Source organism: Melopsittacus undulatus, chromosome 1 (assembly GCF_012275295.1).
Source record: "Melopsittacus undulatus isolate bMelUnd1 chromosome 1, bMelUnd1.mat.Z, whole genome shotgun sequence".
NCBI classification, from domain to species: domain Eukaryota; kingdom Metazoa; phylum Chordata; class Aves; order Psittaciformes; family Psittaculidae; genus Melopsittacus; species Melopsittacus undulatus.
Window position 1 is genome coordinate 47,813,237 of NC_047527.1, and position 16,798 is coordinate 47,830,034.

The following is a 16,798-nucleotide window of genomic DNA, read 5'->3' on the forward strand; positions in this document are numbered from 1 at the left end:
ACTTCTGAACTGGCTTTCCTTGCTGTCTTTCAGAAAGCACAAGCTTGCCAACAAAGACTCAGTAAAGAGATTTCAGACTTTCTTGCAATGGTTAAATCTTTGGATGCTACAAAAGGTAAAATCTTGTAAAATTAATTTTGTTACCAGGCAACTAATTTTCTCTTTTTAAGCAGCACATGCTTTAATTTCACTGAAATTAAATTTTTGGGAGCTTGAAATTTCACACAGTTTTCCTCATTAAAAAGGTTTCTAATAAAGTAACATTATAGTAATTACTAAGAACTAAGATTTCTGAGAAGCAACTAAGAAGCAGTTTGAAAAAGCCCATCTTGCACTAACTTCACAAAGAAAAGATTTCATAATATTTTATTGGGAAGCCTTAATAATACAGTAAAATTGAATTCTTCACAAAAAAAGTCAGTTTGAAATTTAGCATGAGGGGGTAAGTTCCCTTTGGTAGCTGTGAGGGCAGTTTCTCCAAGCCAGTCCTGTTGACCTAAAGAACCAGTAAGGGCATTTGATTTTTTTAATTTTTTTTTACTAGTAAAGAACTTGAATAACCAAAACCTATAGCAAAGCAAACACAGGTAATCCCTCTTTCCTAGAAACTGCTAGTCTTGGCTGATAGCAGTAGTAAGTGCCTATTTTCCTCCCAATGAATGTTTAATTTGATGAGACAGTGAACTTTTTCCAGGCTCATGTGTAACCTCTAAGTCTCAACAGGAAAAAACTGCTATGATTCTCCCAGTTCTCACACTGGGCTGATGTGATATCTTTGGAGTATTTGAGTCCTCTGGCTCCAGAAGGATGCAGATTTGAGTTAAAAGTCTTTCTATGTGGAACTTCTCCTAAAAGCTTTTGAGTAATATAAAAATTATTATCTTGGCACCTGATGCTTAAACGGCTCTCCCTAAATGTCTCAATGTGCCATTCTAATGTATCTTTGAGATACAAGTGTCTTATATATTACAAGTGTCTTATATATTACAAGTAAAGATTTATTCTGCTTCTGCACTCAGTGTGCTGCCCCTTGCTAGATGTTCTTGATAGCTGCTCTAAATAGAGACTCCTAATTCCAGTGTGGTAGTGAGCTTTAGTATCAAAGACAACAATTAATCTGTGGATATGTACTGTATCTTGTCATGCACAAGCAGTACAAGTTACAAAATTCAAGAACTATCACTGTCAGACCTCTTCAGTCTTCCTTGGTGTGACATTAGCTTGAAGCAGTTGAGTTACTAAGTAGTGTCAACTGATCCTGGAGTCTGTGGCGCTAAATGAACACCAATTTTAATTGCAGTAAGTATGCTTTCTGAGAGAATGGCTTGCTTGACTTCCAAGGAACTGGTGCAAATCACGCAACTTCAAAGATGAACTCAGGTTTTTACTAGCTGTTTGGGTTATAATGATTTCCTACTGGTTCTAGACATGTAGCCCCTTTTATAAATGGTCATGGAAGTGGTCATGGAAGTTAGGATGTAAGGTAGCATTGCCATGTATTACTTACCAGGAAGATGAGTCCATGAAAATAAGATCTTCTTCATTTATTGATCAGTGTCTTTGTAAATTCCCATCTATTTTTATAATCCTAAATCTCCAGCTGCACTGTGGTAAGCTTTTCCTCTACATTTCTCACTTTAACTTATATTAAACCAGTGCCGTATCCTTCATATTTAAATTGTCACCTGGCAACTCAGCCTTTTAAATCTAGAAAGTGGTTAAAAGGAGGAGATTGCTGCTAGTCACTTTCTGCCGTATCTTGCTGACATAGCTTACTCCCTCTGCTTTCTAAGCCATACTGAAAGAGAAACTCAATCCAATAATATGCCATTTATGCCAGGACTAGAGAAAGGATGCAAAAGAAAGAACATACATTCCCTCAGTGCTACTTTTGCTTGCCCTGTCCTCACACAGATCTTGCAGTGCACCAGCCTTCCTGTAGAATATGAATGTTATGTCTGTATTGCTTAAAAGAAAAAAATAATTCAGAGTCCTGGTGTTTACAATGTCCCCCTAACACTACTGATCTTTGGTGTTTCAGGAATATCTTCTCCCATCCTGCAAAAAGTTGATGTGGTCTCTGAAGTATCCCAGAGAACATGTGAGGCCCTGGCTGACTGTCTCAACCTATTTACAAAGCAAGAAGGGGTATGTAGTGTGCTGTGTGGGTTTATAAAGGGTTGAATAGCTTAGCATATTTTGCTGGTTTCCCTACTTACCTCTTACAAAAGTAAATACACTGACCCATAGAACTTCATATTGCTGGTTAAGCTGTCATTTCACTTACTGAATGTGATGAAAACTCATGCTTCTAGAGTAGCAAAGTTCCTCTAAAAAAGCATATCTTAGTATAGGTGTTTGGAAGAGGCACAGACTTTTCCTACAAACTACTGCTTGCAATGTTCAAACTGAATGCTTGAATTCAATAAAGTGGGTGCTTATCTGAAGGTTAAAATATTGTGAAAATTCATCTATTTTTTTTTCCTTAACTGGGTACTGAAGTGTTGAACAATATTCTGAATTTATTTTTCAGACCATGTGCTTAGTGGGTGTGCGAATGCTATGTATTGAACTTCTGGCTTTCCCAGTGACAAATATCTTTCATGGTGTTAAACATAATGCAGATACTTCAATTTGGGAATATATGTCAAACTCATTAATTCCTGGAGTAGGAGGTCTGGTATTTTTCTTCCTTCTCAAAGATACCATAGTACCGTGGAATGAACTTGCCTTCCTGTATTATGGTAACAGTAATCCCTCAGTTAGCCTCTTGCTGTGTTTCAGAATGAGGTTTGTGTTGGGGCCCATTAGTCTTCCAGTTATTTAAGTGAGCTGCAAACACTGGCTTCATTGTCTAGGTTTGGTTTAAGATCCCTCCCGCCCCCCATTCCTTTCCAAGCCTTTTTATCTCCAGTCACGAGTCTCCTAGACTCACTTGAGTCAAGCTCTAGCAGAGTGGAAAAAGCACTGCTTTTTTACATTGAGTTTTTCCTTTAAGAAAATCTAATATTAAAGTTGCCAGTGCCATTTGTGGATGTGGGGGAAATTGTTACACCAGTGGGTGTATAGTGCTAGTTAGTATTCCTTAATTGTGTTGGCATCTTGCTTCAAGCCAGACTAAAATAGCTTTCCAGAGTGGAGTATTACAAAACATATGGTGAAATTGTATTTCACCTTGCTTGAACTTGGATAATCTCAGTAGGTGTTACAGAGGCCTTCCTTTAATCTGGAAGCACATAGATTTGGGCAGAGAGATAGGCTGATGTGTGAACTTGAATTTCCACCACAGCTACTGAAATCAGTTGGTCATGACAGGAAGATGTGATCATGGAGAGTTTTGTGCCTTGGTATTTTTAAACCTCCAACTGCTGCAATTCCAGAATAAAATGCAGGTTTTTAAAGATGCCATAAGCTTGTAAGGAAATTTGTCAGTCTCTTCCAGAGACTTGAACCTTTACAAAAAGTTATGTTCCTTGAGTGTTGATGTCCATAAACCCACCACACTCGGTTTAGTTTTCTTCTGTAAGATGTTGCCCTGTACCTTGCCATTCAGTATTGATTTCTAGACTGTAGTTCTGTTGGTGTTACAGAAGCAATATATTGGGTTCTGCATTAGCAAGTGATAGGATCCTGATTAAATGCTTTAATATTGCTTCCAAGTATATTGAATGGTAAAGCATACACCTCTAATGTGTCAAGCTCTAATATAAAACACTTGTCTAAAATACACTTAAGAAAAGGGTCTGTTTTTTCAGTGTTTCTGTCCCGATCACGGTGGCAATAATGCACACTTAGGTGCTGTACTCATTTGGGAACAATTGCCATGAATGCCCAGCCCAGGGAAAAACTGGCTGCTGTGAACTTAAAACTGCCAAACCACCTTCATAGCATCATGGAATACCAGGCTGGAAGGGACCTCAAGGCTCATCTGGTCCAAATTTTCTTAGCAAAGCATGACCTAGACTAGATTCCCTAGCACCATGTCCAGCTAAATCTTGAGTGTGGCCACCACTGGAGAATCCACCTTCAGGCAGGATAACACTACAGCTGTTGTTAAAAGCTTCCTTCCTGCATGTCTTCTTGTCTCTGAGCTTCTCTTGTCAGCTGAACTGTTTGACTGCAGGTTGTCATGTGGGGAGTCCAGAGAGGCCTTCTGCTGCCTAGAGAGGAATTAATTGCTCCACAATACCTTTCAACTGTATTGTGCATGTCTCAGGAAATCAGGTTCTCTCTAAGACTGCTTTCTCAAGCTTGGTACTCTTTTATCATGCCTCTTTAAGGAGCATTCTTTTCTCTAACTTCAACTGTCAGCATACCAGCAGCTACTGCTTCACTAATGTGGAGAGGCTGCAAACTTAAGTAAGGAGAACTGAAGTGCATGCACTCTTTACCTTTTAGAGAAAAGTTTGTGTTTGGTATTACCCATCCCTGCACTGTGTGAGCTGTAGCATAACTGTGCAGCAATCAGCACATGCCACCGCTAATCTGGCACTGAGGAAAAGAACCATATAAAGGTCCAGCTCTCCTCCACTCGCGTTAGAAATGTGCGTGAGCGTGATCCCCGAACGCTCCAGCTCTGCCGCTTCTCCATTTTCCCCGGTGCCGCCGTGCGGCGCGGGCCGTGCCCCGTGTCGGTGTCGATGGAGCAGGGCCGGTTCCTCGCTGTCTCAGAGCGGCCCGCTGCGGTGCCGGCTCCGGGAGAAGGCGTGCCCTCAGCGCTCCGCACGCTGCCGTGCCGCCATAGACGGGAGCGGGGGGGCCTCCAAAAATAACTTATTGCGGCTGTGGCGGGGCCCCGTGCGGGGCGGCCCCGGCGGGCTGAGGGAGCGCGTACCGGCGGGGTGAGCACGGGGCGGGGCGCGGCCTGTCAGGCCGTGTGTACCCGGGCTGGGAGCGGCCTCGCCGCCCCTCCGGTTGCGGTTGGTGTTCTTACCGCTGCCCCTCACGGTGCGCGCCGCCGGGACGCGGAGCGCGCACGAGTCCCCCGCCCTGCGCCGCGCTGCGCCGCACCAGGGCGTCCGCCCGAGTCCGCGGCGTGGCGCAAGGTGAAGGGGCCGGCCCGGCAGGTGCTGCTGCTGCCGCCGGGGCTGCAAGCCGGGGCCGGGGCTGGGAGCGGCTGCTTGGCCACCTAACATCGGCTCCGCGGTACGTACTGTGCGCGGCGCGGTGGGGTTGGGTTGGGTTTGTTTCCTGACATTGGGATGAACCCTTCGGTGTCCAGGGTGCTTGTCCTTACGGGTAATTCTTGTGGAACGATTGAAACATGTGACGGGAGAACGAAGATCATTTGATTGCTTTCATCCGAGTGCGTATTGAGGCGTTTGTGTTGGAAGTAGTGCAACTTGAACCGTTTTCTGCAGTGACTTTGGTACAAGGTTAGTAAGTATTGTTACAAAGCAGGACTTCTCTCGTACCATTTCGGGCAGATACCAGGACCTGCATTTCGAAAACTGTTTGATTCTAGTGGTTTTGTATCCAAAGATATTTTTATACAGTTGTAGAAGTTTAACTTACACTAGTGTGCAAAGAGTCTTTATCTACTGCATTTTCTGGGTAAGTTTAACATTTATCTCCAGTACTTGAGCTGCATGCACTGAAGCTCTATGGGACTGGTAGGAAAGGTATTCTTCAGAGAGATCAGCTTTATTGTCAAGTTTGCATCTTCATTAACCAGTGCTAGGTAAAGTGGGCTGATGAGTGTCTTGGCTTTCCTAAGCCTTGATTTTACCATCAAAGGTTATATCGAACAGTAAATTAAGAGCTTGCATGAGTTTAAAACAAATAGTAGCTATAAGCTGACTTCATTTATAGGCCATGGCTTTGATCTTCCTTTGTTTGTAGGTGTTGTCATTCTTCCTAGGTTTCTGGTGGTGGGTGGTTTTTTGTTGGGGGTTTGTTTGTTTGTTTTTAGGGGGATTGTTTTTTTGTTTTTGTTTCTTTTTGTAAGTGGATTTGTTTACAAGCTGATGAAAACCCTTAGCTGGTGAGATAAGGGAGTTAAAAATGTTTTTTCATGCCTTGGTTTAAGAAGTTGTATACTCAGCAAGGTAAAATTCATCATATCAAAATAAGCTTGCCATTTTTACAGAGACTTTCAGGTCAGAATGCAGGGGTCATTGTCCTTGAAGTCAGTTAGCTTTACCACGGCATAACATGCTCTCTTGTATTTGTATCTGACATCCTGTAAATAAGAAAATGCACGCATGGTTCAACTAGCAATCTCTACAAGTTCACTGCACTGCCTTAGTTTATCTCGTATTTCTTGGAAACATAATGGAATGTCCGAGGGTTGGATGCGTCTGTGTGTGTTCTTGGCATGGATGCCTTTTGGGATCCACATAGTTGTCTTTAATGCGTGTCTGGTTTGTGGTCTGGAAGATATGTATGAGCATGGCTGTAAGCACTTAAACTGACTACCCTACTGGATTTTGGATGGAGAAGGTGCCTGTAAGTTGTGTTCAGGTAGCTCTTTAATGGGATTTTTTTATTATCTGTCTCCTTGTGGGGCTGGAGGTGAGGGGACCAGTGACAGTTTGCAGTCAAAAGAGAGAACTACTTATATGGGCACTCTGAGAATATCCATCTAGGAAAGTCCTGGAGTCCATCAGTCTTTTTCTACCATCTGATAATACAGTCAGCTACACTGACCTCTATAAGGTCTTGGGAGCTGTTGGTGTAGGGAGGGAGAGGTGAAGAGGGGAGTGAGTCAAAATCAGGGAAGCTAAGAAAGAGGTTAATTTTATGCTTTTTGAGTTAAGTTTTTGGGGAGAGGATTGTGCATTGGGTGGTTGTTGACTAGGTTGTTCCACCTAGAGCTGTGGAATCCTTAACCCCTTAAGTCATGAAACAAGTGCCTGTGTTTCTCTCCTCTTTCCTCCTTGGGCTTTGAAACAGGTGACAACCCTGTTTTTTGTTTCTTCCTTTAAAGCATTGGAGCAGAGCATTTATGTTGTCCATTCTATCCTGGGGTTCTCGCTGAAAGTCATGGAAATCAAGGCAAGATCTCAGTGTGTCAAGGCCTGTAGGGAATGCCCCAAATAATTGAAATGCTGTTCAGCTTGTAAATCTTGGGAAGAGAGAGTAGTTTTCAGACAGTTGAGAGGCTTGAGGTGCATCAAGAAAACCTTTATTGGCTGTATTGAGTCTCTGACTTGACCCTATTTCTCTGTCCTCCAAATAAGTAGAAATGTACTAGGAATGCTTAGTGCAGCTTGAATCCTGACTGAAAGAAACAAGTTCATTGGAAGGTTCTCTGTGCTCAGACAGGTGCCCAGGTAAAGACTGATGTGTTTTCCATTATGCAGAAGAGCGTGGGATATAGCCGTCATAGAGTTACATATAGGCATGGCATACAGGAGAGCAAAGCTACTGACAGGAAAGTCTTTTGGCAGGTTGTTCCTCCTGTTAGAACATTGGCAGTTCTAGTCAAGCCTTGATGATTCTTGCTCTACTGATTTTTGGGTGCTGTGTATGCATATGTCTTTCACCTGTGCCAAAGCTCTAAGGAGATCTTCAAATCGGAGGAACTTGACAAGTCAAATGTTTGCGGATGGTGTAGTGATCTACCTCTGGAAGCATTTTTTTTTTCTGCCAGTGTGCTGCAGCCTAGCAGGTAGAAGGCTAACTACAGTTCTGTGAAGATAGTGTCCTTATCAGTACTATGTAGAGGAAACAGTTTAGTGAGTCTAATGTATGTAGGAGATAGGGGAGTTAAAGAACATAACTTTTTTCAGAGACTTTCCTAGAGCAGCCAAGATTGAATAGGTCACCAGAGTGGGTAGAGAAGCTGAGCAGCAGCCCAGATGGAAGGTTGTTAAAATAACAAATACTGGGACTCCTTTCTGGGAAAAGATAAGTATTACTGCTTTTCCTCTTATAAAAGGGTACTATGTATGTTGACAGAATGTTTAAATTTTCAAGTAGCTGATAGGATCCTTGGTCAAGTGCTGTTTAGGAAAGGCTTCTGGGTGGCAGACAGTCCTGGCTGACAGAAAGATTCCTGGATATTACTGTAGGGCTGAATGATGAATGCAACTGGTCTTTGTAGTACAGCACAGTCCCAACTTTTTGTTTGTTTATTGCCTTTTTTTTGTTCTTCTTAAGACCATGCACTTCAAAAGTTAACCTTTTTCTTTGTAGTTTGTGATATCTTTGAATAAAATATGGCAGTGACATACTAATTTCTGGTGGAAGAGAAACTGTTCTTGATTTGTAGCTTTACGGGCCTATGTGAAAGCTGCTCACACAACTTGTCTGAGAGCATTCTCCTCTTGGTACTGTACCACCCAACTCAAAGCACATTGCTAACATGTTCTTGCACTTTCCAGAGTGGATTAATGCTTTTTCAAAGCTTGGCTTGTTAATTTTTTTTCTTGGCAGTTGTTAAGCAGCCTTGTGTAAACATAACTTGGAATCCATTCATAGGCCTCTGGGGAAACACAGTGTAAAAACGTGTTAGTTTGAAATGAGACTTCTCCTCCCTGTTTCTGCAGCTCTCACTCTGAGGTTTACTTCTGAGATCTTGTCTATGACTTGGGGATTTTTATAATGTAAAAGCATGGAGAAAAGGGGCTTTGCTGAAGCTGCAGTGGGGAATGATCAAGCAGCAGTCAAGTTTAAAGGGATGGTATTTGATAGAGCAAACTTCTCAAAAATGAATTGTCAATTCTGTTTTCTGTGGATGTATTTGAAAATGATGCTCTTGACTCTAAGCTGATAGAGAAGGAAAAAGTATATAACGTGAACATTTTCTTTCTGTGTACTTGCTGCTTACTGCTGTGATATTGCTTGTTTTCCTCTCCATTGTGCTTGGAAAACAAACTGGAGTGAGAAGGGTTCAAACTTCTGTTCTACTGTCACTGTGATTTCGTACTGGGATATAAAGCTGATCAGCTTGTTATCAGAGTTCTGGCTTAAGGTGTATCCAGTGTGTTTTGGAAGAATGGATGAAAAGCACTGTTCTAAAACTTCCTTGCTCCTAATGTATTGCCAGCTAAGGACTGGTAACATTTCAGGAAAAAAAATAAGCTGCGAAAACCAGGATTTAAGGCTGAATAGCGCCTTATATGTTAACTTTGCTGGGATTTTGCGTGCGTGTGAGATACTTGACTGCAGCAGCAGTCTGGCTAGGCGATCTGGTTTTGTTTCTCAGTTGCTTAAAACATCAGAATGGTGAACTAGATAACTGCAGTCACACACATTTGCTAATTCTCTGGAGTTGTATTTTCTCTCTTAACCTTTCTTTCTTTAAACATAGGGGGTTTATAATGTCTTTTTTTTCCTCTAAAGCTGGTAAAAGTTAGCTCCTTAGAATTAATAATTAAAAAATATTTCTACACATACAAGTTTAAAACAAATTTTAATTTTAAACAAATTTAATGTAGCCTGTCCAGTACTGGATATTGACGCATTCTTTGAAGGAGGTATGATATTTAACTTTTTATTACCTATATGTTGTTCTAAAGGTATTGTCTCTGAGTAGCATAAATAACTTAAGGTTTTATGTTATTAACTGTTGTCAAATCGTTTTAAATTTGCCATGTGGTAGCATTTTTTTGCATGCTTTAATTGGCTTCCTTAAATGCGCAATTGTGAGGTTGAGAGTAAAATTACTTTCCTGATGTTCTTTGCAGTGTTTTTAGTTGGTTTATTTTAGTCACTTTTAGTTCCATGTGGGGTTCTTCTCAGTTTGGTTGCTTTGTTGTCCTGTTTTTAAACTTAAACTTTACCTTGCTGCAGTCTTGCCTTTCAACCCAAAGAGCCTTTTTCCCACTTTTTTATTCAATGACACCTTAGAGCTGATAGCCATTTTATAATGGGTAAGGCATAGTGGAATTTAACCAGTGACTTTAAAAGCTTTTTTTGGTTTTATTATTAATATTCTGAAATGTATTACCTATACTTGAAATGCTGTCCAATGAAGAAATGCGTCAGTATAATGCTGACTGCTGAGTCACTGAGGTTATCACTAGAATTAGTAAAAGGGCTATGTTTAAAAAGTGTTTATGTATTGAAAATAAATCACTGTTCTTACAGTTTTCCTTGAAGGTACATGCCAGTCCTGGTCATCAAGGAATGTTCGTAAACTTTTTCTCCGGTTTCTGTATTGTTCTTGACATCACCTGCTTTTAAATGCATCAATAATATAATTTTAAAAGAAATGTGTTATGTACAAATGGGAAATGCAGGCTTGTGCTGTCGTATAAGGATAGTTGATAGGCACACACAAAGAAAATGATGATTCATTTATAGTAAAGGGCTGAGCTGAATGTTGCTGCAAAGGAGTGGTAAGGTAGAGAGCCTCTTATGTATAAAGTTATTCGTTGTTATGAATATCTTGAACAGTCCAGTATAAGAGGATGCCCAGCTTTGATGTAATCATAGCCCTCATCTGAATATCTTTGTAGAATGCAGCTGGGAGTGACACCCATGCTGTGCTTACTTTGCATAGCTTTATGTTAAGCTACTAGTAAGATAACTGTGGACTCAGTGACTTTCATAAGGAATTTTCCCTCTCTCATACTTGTCATTGCTACATTATTAATGTTAAAACTTGGACATCAGCGCAATAAATCTGGGATCCATAGGTACACTAGGAGACTTACAGAATGGCTTTAAAGCATGCCTGTTTGAAGGAAGTGTGCAGCATACATCATAACATAGGGATACTCTTTAGCTTAGAACAGTTCAGTGACAGAAGCAAGCTATGAACTTCATCTGCTTTGGAGAATTTTGTACTGCCAAATCTACACTGCTTCCACAATGTAAGCTTCTTCAGGTATGTTGTTTGACCCTTGAACAGAAATACAGCTTCCTGCTAATCTTGAATTAATGGTGTTGCTATTGCAGGTCCCTTTTTCAAGTTGAGAACTATGGTGAGAGAAAGGGTAGAGAGAACAAAACAATTCTTGCCTTGTCTGGAAGCATTTAGTTTAGCTGGTCAGAGCATCAGCCTCTAAGCCTTGTTGTAGCAGAAAACATCTGCAGGAGCTTGGAGGGTGAACTGAGAGACGTGAACTAATGGGACATAGTCACACATACAAATTTTATCATCATGGTAGGGAATAATCTCAAATTGTCAAGATAATGGTACAGCTCCTCTAGATAATGTGCTAATCCATGTATGTTAGTATGTTGTACCTTTCTGGAAATGCCAAGAAGGTTATTAAGTGCGAAAATATTTCATGCTACGAATGCAAATTGGATTGTCTATTGTTCCAGTGAAACACCTTGCTGCAAGGTCAGACAAATGAAATTGAGGTGACAATGAGCTGGCTGAGCCTTTTAGACATCTTGAAACCTTAGACAGTTGCATCTGTGCTTTATGGATAGCAGAAATTTAGTTTTGTTTGACCAGCCTCTCTTCCAGCTCTGAAGCCACGTTTCAGGCTAAGGGCTAAACACTAACCTCACACAAGGTTCCCAGTGTGGAGCTAGTGGCACAGACAACTGGCTTCAGAAGTGTTAATATTTTAATAGGAAGCTGGTTTCACTCTGAGTCAACAACGCATCCAGTTGTGTAGCAGCACTAGTAAGCCAGTAAGAGCCAACAAAAACATAGCAAAAACATGACTGTTGCTTCAAAAGAGAAAAGATTAGTACATGTATTCACTGTGATCCAACTAAGTAGTTTGGAGAGGGGATACAAAGCGGTTGATCAAAGTAATCAGTGGTGTATACCAAAGAATACTTAAGGGAAGTAGTTAGATCAAAACTGCCTTAAGATCTATTTTCAAAACAGTCCTTAAGAATAAAAAGGAAATGTTTCCTGTGTGTGTTCTTAAGAACCCTCACATCTTTAAGTCTGGTCTCCCTGTTTGTGAAACTAAGCAAACTTCAAAGATGTCCAGAGTCTCTCAAAGGGAAAAGACATCAGAAAAAAAGACCCTACCAGATCTGAAAACATGCAGTGCTCTACTGATCTAGTCCTGTTAGCATCAGTATAATGTGTCAGCTTAAGTAAGACCCTTAGTTCAGGTAAGGTTACTTGTGGCACACGCCTGTGAGGTAACAGCTTAATCTCACTAGAGCAGCAAAACATCATTGGGATGTGGTGGCGGTTTTGGGTTTTTTTTTTGTCTTTTCCTGGTAATCTTGTAGCTCTGCAACTTGAAATGAGCTTCTCCAACATGTACAGCACTGCTGATGTCATTCAGTCCTGTCTTGTTTTGGCATAAGTGATTGGCAGACGTGAGTAGCAGCCATATTTAATTTCAGCTTTACTCAGAATAGAAACGATACTTAACAGAAAAATGACAAAATCAGAAGGCTTTTGTTTGAACTCTTGAGACTTGGCTAATTGTTATAATACTGGAACACAAGTAGGGACAGAATGCGCTCTGAAAACTGGGAACTTCTGCAGCTCTCAAACATAAGTAGATTTCATGAGATTCATCATTTTACAGGCAAGTCGTCTAATTAAAATGTAAGATACGTTTGAGAGGAAGACTTGAAATTGCCATTATCTCACTTGAGAAACAAATCAGAAAAAGCTCTGTTAATTCTTGACTGGTGCAGAATCGCTTTGAAAAAAAAGTTTTTCTGATAAAAAAAAATCTTAAACCTAAATTTTAAGCTAAAACCATCTTCCTAATCTGCCATCAGAAATTAGGTATTTGCAGTTTGCTCTTGCATTCCTAGATGGGTTTTTGGCTCAGAACTGCAGTGTTCTCAGCTGGTTAAAACTGCTGTGCTTCATCAGTCTGTGAATAAACAAACTTTGACATAGCCAAATGTGGAAACGGGAGAGGGAAAGAGAGGCAGCAAGGTCCATGCTGAGGAGGACATGTCAGTGCCTTAGGGGGAAAGGTGATAGGCAGTCTTTTTCCCTAGCATGTGGACAGTTGAGAAACCATTAATCTAGGTGGTCTTGAATTATGAATTTTCATGACAGGCTTGTATGTTGGACGGAGGGTGATGACTGCTCTTGGCATCTCCAGCTCTTCTCTTGAATAACAGTTCTCTTACTGCCTTGATGTCTGCATGTGTTGACATGATCCTGCCAAAGTCTTGAGTTTCTTCTGTGTGGTTAATAGTTTGGCTCTTGCTTCTAGCAGTGGTTCTGCTGTCTTTTTCTAAGTTTTGTGATTATATCTAGTCCTTTCCTTCATTAGCAGAATTTTATTATTTTAATAAATATAGGGAAATATATACTCAGGAAAAATGAGGTGTAGTCTTTCCAAGTCAACCCTGCTAAAATCCTTCTCTTGAATTTTTGAGGTGAACATTTGTAGTTGACTGACAATGATTCCTTGTGTTCATCTGGGGAAGGATTGAGGCAGAGTCTTATAACTTGATTTACAAAGTCTTTGATTTCTTCTATAGGCTTTGAGTTGGGGTGTAAGTAGAGAGATTACCAGTCAAATGGGTATGTATGGGGTTTGCTTGTGCGTATGGGGTCTTTCAGCCTTTGTACAAAAAAGAACTTTATTGACAGTTTCCTATATATAGGTCTGAAAGACAGCAAAATATTATGTTAGCCTTCTGGGGTTTTTTATCTTTTGAATTTAATGAACTTTGTCAGATGTGGTACTCTGATGCTATAGCTGTAGAGTCAGCTGGCCAGGCTTCTGAGATGAAGGCTGATGCTGTCTTGTGATACAGTAAGTAACCCTTTACCTATCGTCAGTGAGCTCAGCTTACCTCCTTGATTAACTGATCGCATCTTGTTTTGCATTTCAGTAGTTGCAGTAGCAGTAGTTCAGGTCACTGGCAAGTGCTATCTAACTATTCTATTTTTAACTGGAGATCTGATAGATCTCTGAAGCTGGGTAAATGGTAAGCGTAGAGCACAGAGAGAAAACCTGTGCAAGAAACAATGGTTGAAGTAAAGCATGACTTTTTTGGATCAGTCCTCTGTACCCTGGGGTGAGACAAAGGCTATAAGGAAGTTTACATGAGCTAGTTCACTCCAGCAAATTAAGTTACAAGACAAGGCCTTAACATATGTTAAGGTAGCAGATGTTTGTCGCAAGTTTCTTGTAGTTGATGGTGATGGTTGGTGGTGAATCATAGGAGGGCTATGTGGAAAGGCCTGTGTGTAAACAGATAAGAACTCTAAAAGTTTTATATAAAACATTTACATGCTTTAGGAGTTTAGCAAAGTGTTCATGAAACTGACTGCATCTGTTTGGGAACACTGTTTTTGCTTTAACATGAGTTGTCACACTGCAGTTTTAGGATGTGTCATAGGACTATTCATAAAGTGTTTGTTCCTTTCTCTTAATACCTCAGATACCCGAGGTGTGCTTGCAAAGAAACATACTGAAACTGAAACTACTTTTGGAGGTTGGAGGGAGGGTTGGGAGAAAATCAGAATTATACATATTCATATCGTATACTAATGCCTGCTTAGTGGGAGTTAAGTCCCATGACTACAAGTAAAAATCAGGCCTGTTTTAAAATTTATTGTCTTTCTGGAAAACTTCCTGTGTTGAAGCTCAAATGTGGTTAAGACTAGAACTGTGCGTGAGAGGAACTGGTTTCAGTTCTCACTTCAATAGCAGCTTAAGCAAGAGCTTATCCCTGCCCTAGGTAGCAAAAAATCTAAAAGGTCTTATTTGTAGAAGCATATCCTGTAGAATTAGTGCTGCCGTAGCATGCTTCAGAGTTAGCTAGCAACATATGTAGAAGCTCTCAATTTCTAAATAGATAGGCCTTTGGGAAGATACTCGGAATCTTTCACATTTCTTCCATGATGAAAAGGCAGATTTTCTTCAGGATGTGGAGGCAGACCTGACTGTTCTTGAAACTACAGTTTTCATTCTACATTAAATGTAAAAGAATAAAAGATTTACTCAGCACTAGTTTAAGCTGGTCACTACAAAGAGCTGGCTTGTGCAGAGAGGCCCTAGAAATAGGGACTGTATTGTACTAACAGTAAAATTGCAACTATGTGAGCTTGTCCGTTAGAATAGACAAACAGTGTACATATCAAACTGTGCATTGAGGCTGTGATTTGCACTGTTAGCCTCAGAGTTTTTTGGTAGGGGTTTTTGTTTAGTATGAAGATCACAGAATAAGGGAAGTGATCCTTGCACTGGATTCTAGTGCTTGCTGTATTTTTCCTTAGTGTGATGTCTTAGAACACAGATCTTTGTAGGTTCTGTCTTTCAGGGTGGTGTGTCCTGTTGAAGTAACTGACCCTGGAAACTAGCAGTTTCCTATAAACAGATGTAGTGTGAAAGAAATGACAGGTTTTATCGGCATTTACTTCATTACAAAAAGCAGGATTACATTTCCTAATGTCAGGAGAAGTCCCCAGGAAACTGTCAGTTCTACTACAGCAGCTTTTTTCTAATTCCTTGGTTATATGTTAATTTTCAGCCAGGTGTTAGACTAGCCCTTAGCTTGCTACTGAAATTTGCATCTTGAGTTTGTGCTTGGTGGCAAATGTCCCATAAGCAGTGACGTTTCTGGGAGGATGGAATTTCTGTGGCAGTTGGACAAAGTCATTCATTTCTGAAAACCAAAACCCCACTTCCGAGTAGCGACATTGGTGAGGCAGTGTCACAGGCTGCACGCTGCGCTCAGTTTACTGCAGAGCAGAACTGGTACGTGGTGTTCTGACAATGCATCAGAATCTGGCTTCAGATCCCCTGGTGGTTGCTATGTGAAAGAGGTGGTTCTTCCTTCCTACACAACTTGAAAGTCTGCATATTTGGGCATTCTTATTCCTAACACTGAAGTTGAGTGGAAAGTAAAATGCAACTAAATCACACTGCAGTGTTGTGAAGTCTGTCTTCTTTCTCTCAGTTCAGGAGAGCCTAGAGCTAAGGTATGTTGTCTTTCAATTTACTATTCTAATGTTTAAGGCAGGTAGCTGTACATATTGTTGAGGTGTTTCTGTTGTATGTCTTGCTTGCTATGTGCTGGTTTTAGGGTTTACTTGCAGTTGCAGTAGCATGCGGCTGAGATGATCGTTTATTAGCTGGGCATGCAGTGCTGTGACCCTTTCCTACCCCACAAAAGTGCCTCTGTTGTTGGGCATTAAATTAAAAACATCCAGCACCAAACAAAGCAAGTATTTTGTGTATTGTGCTGAGATGTCTTCAGGATGGACAGAGAAGCCTTGGTTACAGCCTGTGCCAGTAGAGTTCAAGACTTCGGGCTTTAAAAAGAACAGGATGGGGGTGAGGGAAATAGTGGTTTGGTGCAGTTACTGGTCTCTCACCTACCTTGTGGATGCTCGGGGTACAGAAAGGAATGGGTCTGGTGTTTGTTATACACAGATAAGCTTTTTGATATTTTGGAATAGGCGTGTGAACTTTCTGCTAGTAATACCCAGTGAAGGAGTTAACTTTTAAGATATCCTCTTGTGCTTAGCAGAATTTCTAATGGCATGGAAAGACAATAGAAGTGCTGCAAATAGCTTGTTGCTTTCCTTTAAAAAAATAAAATAGAGGTTTGGCTGCTAAAATAATTATACTACTTAAGCTCCCACTTCAGGGGTTACAGCCTGAAGGACTCAGTTTATGGGAAGCTGTTGGAAAGAGATTCCCATTCAGTTAAAGGAGAAGTGAAACCAGACCTTGGATATCAAACCCCTTCAGCTGGAGAAGTGTTTTTTTTATAAATTGCTGTGCTGACCTAGATCCTGAAGTCTTGGTGGTTCTGTGTCAGTGTATCAGGTTATAGCTGAGTCTGTAGCTTTAAGGTTAATGATTGAATGATTGTTTACTTCTGTGAGACAAAGTTAGATAGTTTCCATCAATAATTATGAACCTGAAGTTTCACTATAATAATAATCTCTTTAGAGATTTAAGAAGACTGATCTTAACTGTCATTTAACAATGCAAGC

The 16,798-nt window shown here is 40.6% G+C and overlaps 1 protein-coding gene across 4 annotated transcripts in view; it reads left to right on the forward strand.

Moving 5' to 3' along the window:
* OSBPL1A (oxysterol binding protein like 1A) overlaps nucleotides 1-16,798 on the forward strand; it is a 75,747-nt gene that overhangs the window by 23,499 nt on the left and 35,450 nt on the right. For 2 of the 4 annotated variants that reach the window (XM_034074645.1, XM_034074648.1), the window contains 2 exons: nucleotides 34-115; nucleotides 2,042-2,148. In XM_034074645.1, coding sequence (XP_033930536.1) covers nucleotides 34-115; nucleotides 2,042-2,148 — 189 coding nt within the window. Of the gene's footprint in view, nucleotides 1-33; nucleotides 116-2,041; nucleotides 2,149-5,006; nucleotides 5,146-15,672; nucleotides 15,776-16,798 lie in introns of those variants that run through there. The other 2 variants (XM_034074653.1, XM_031052816.2) reach the window with 2 other exon arrangements.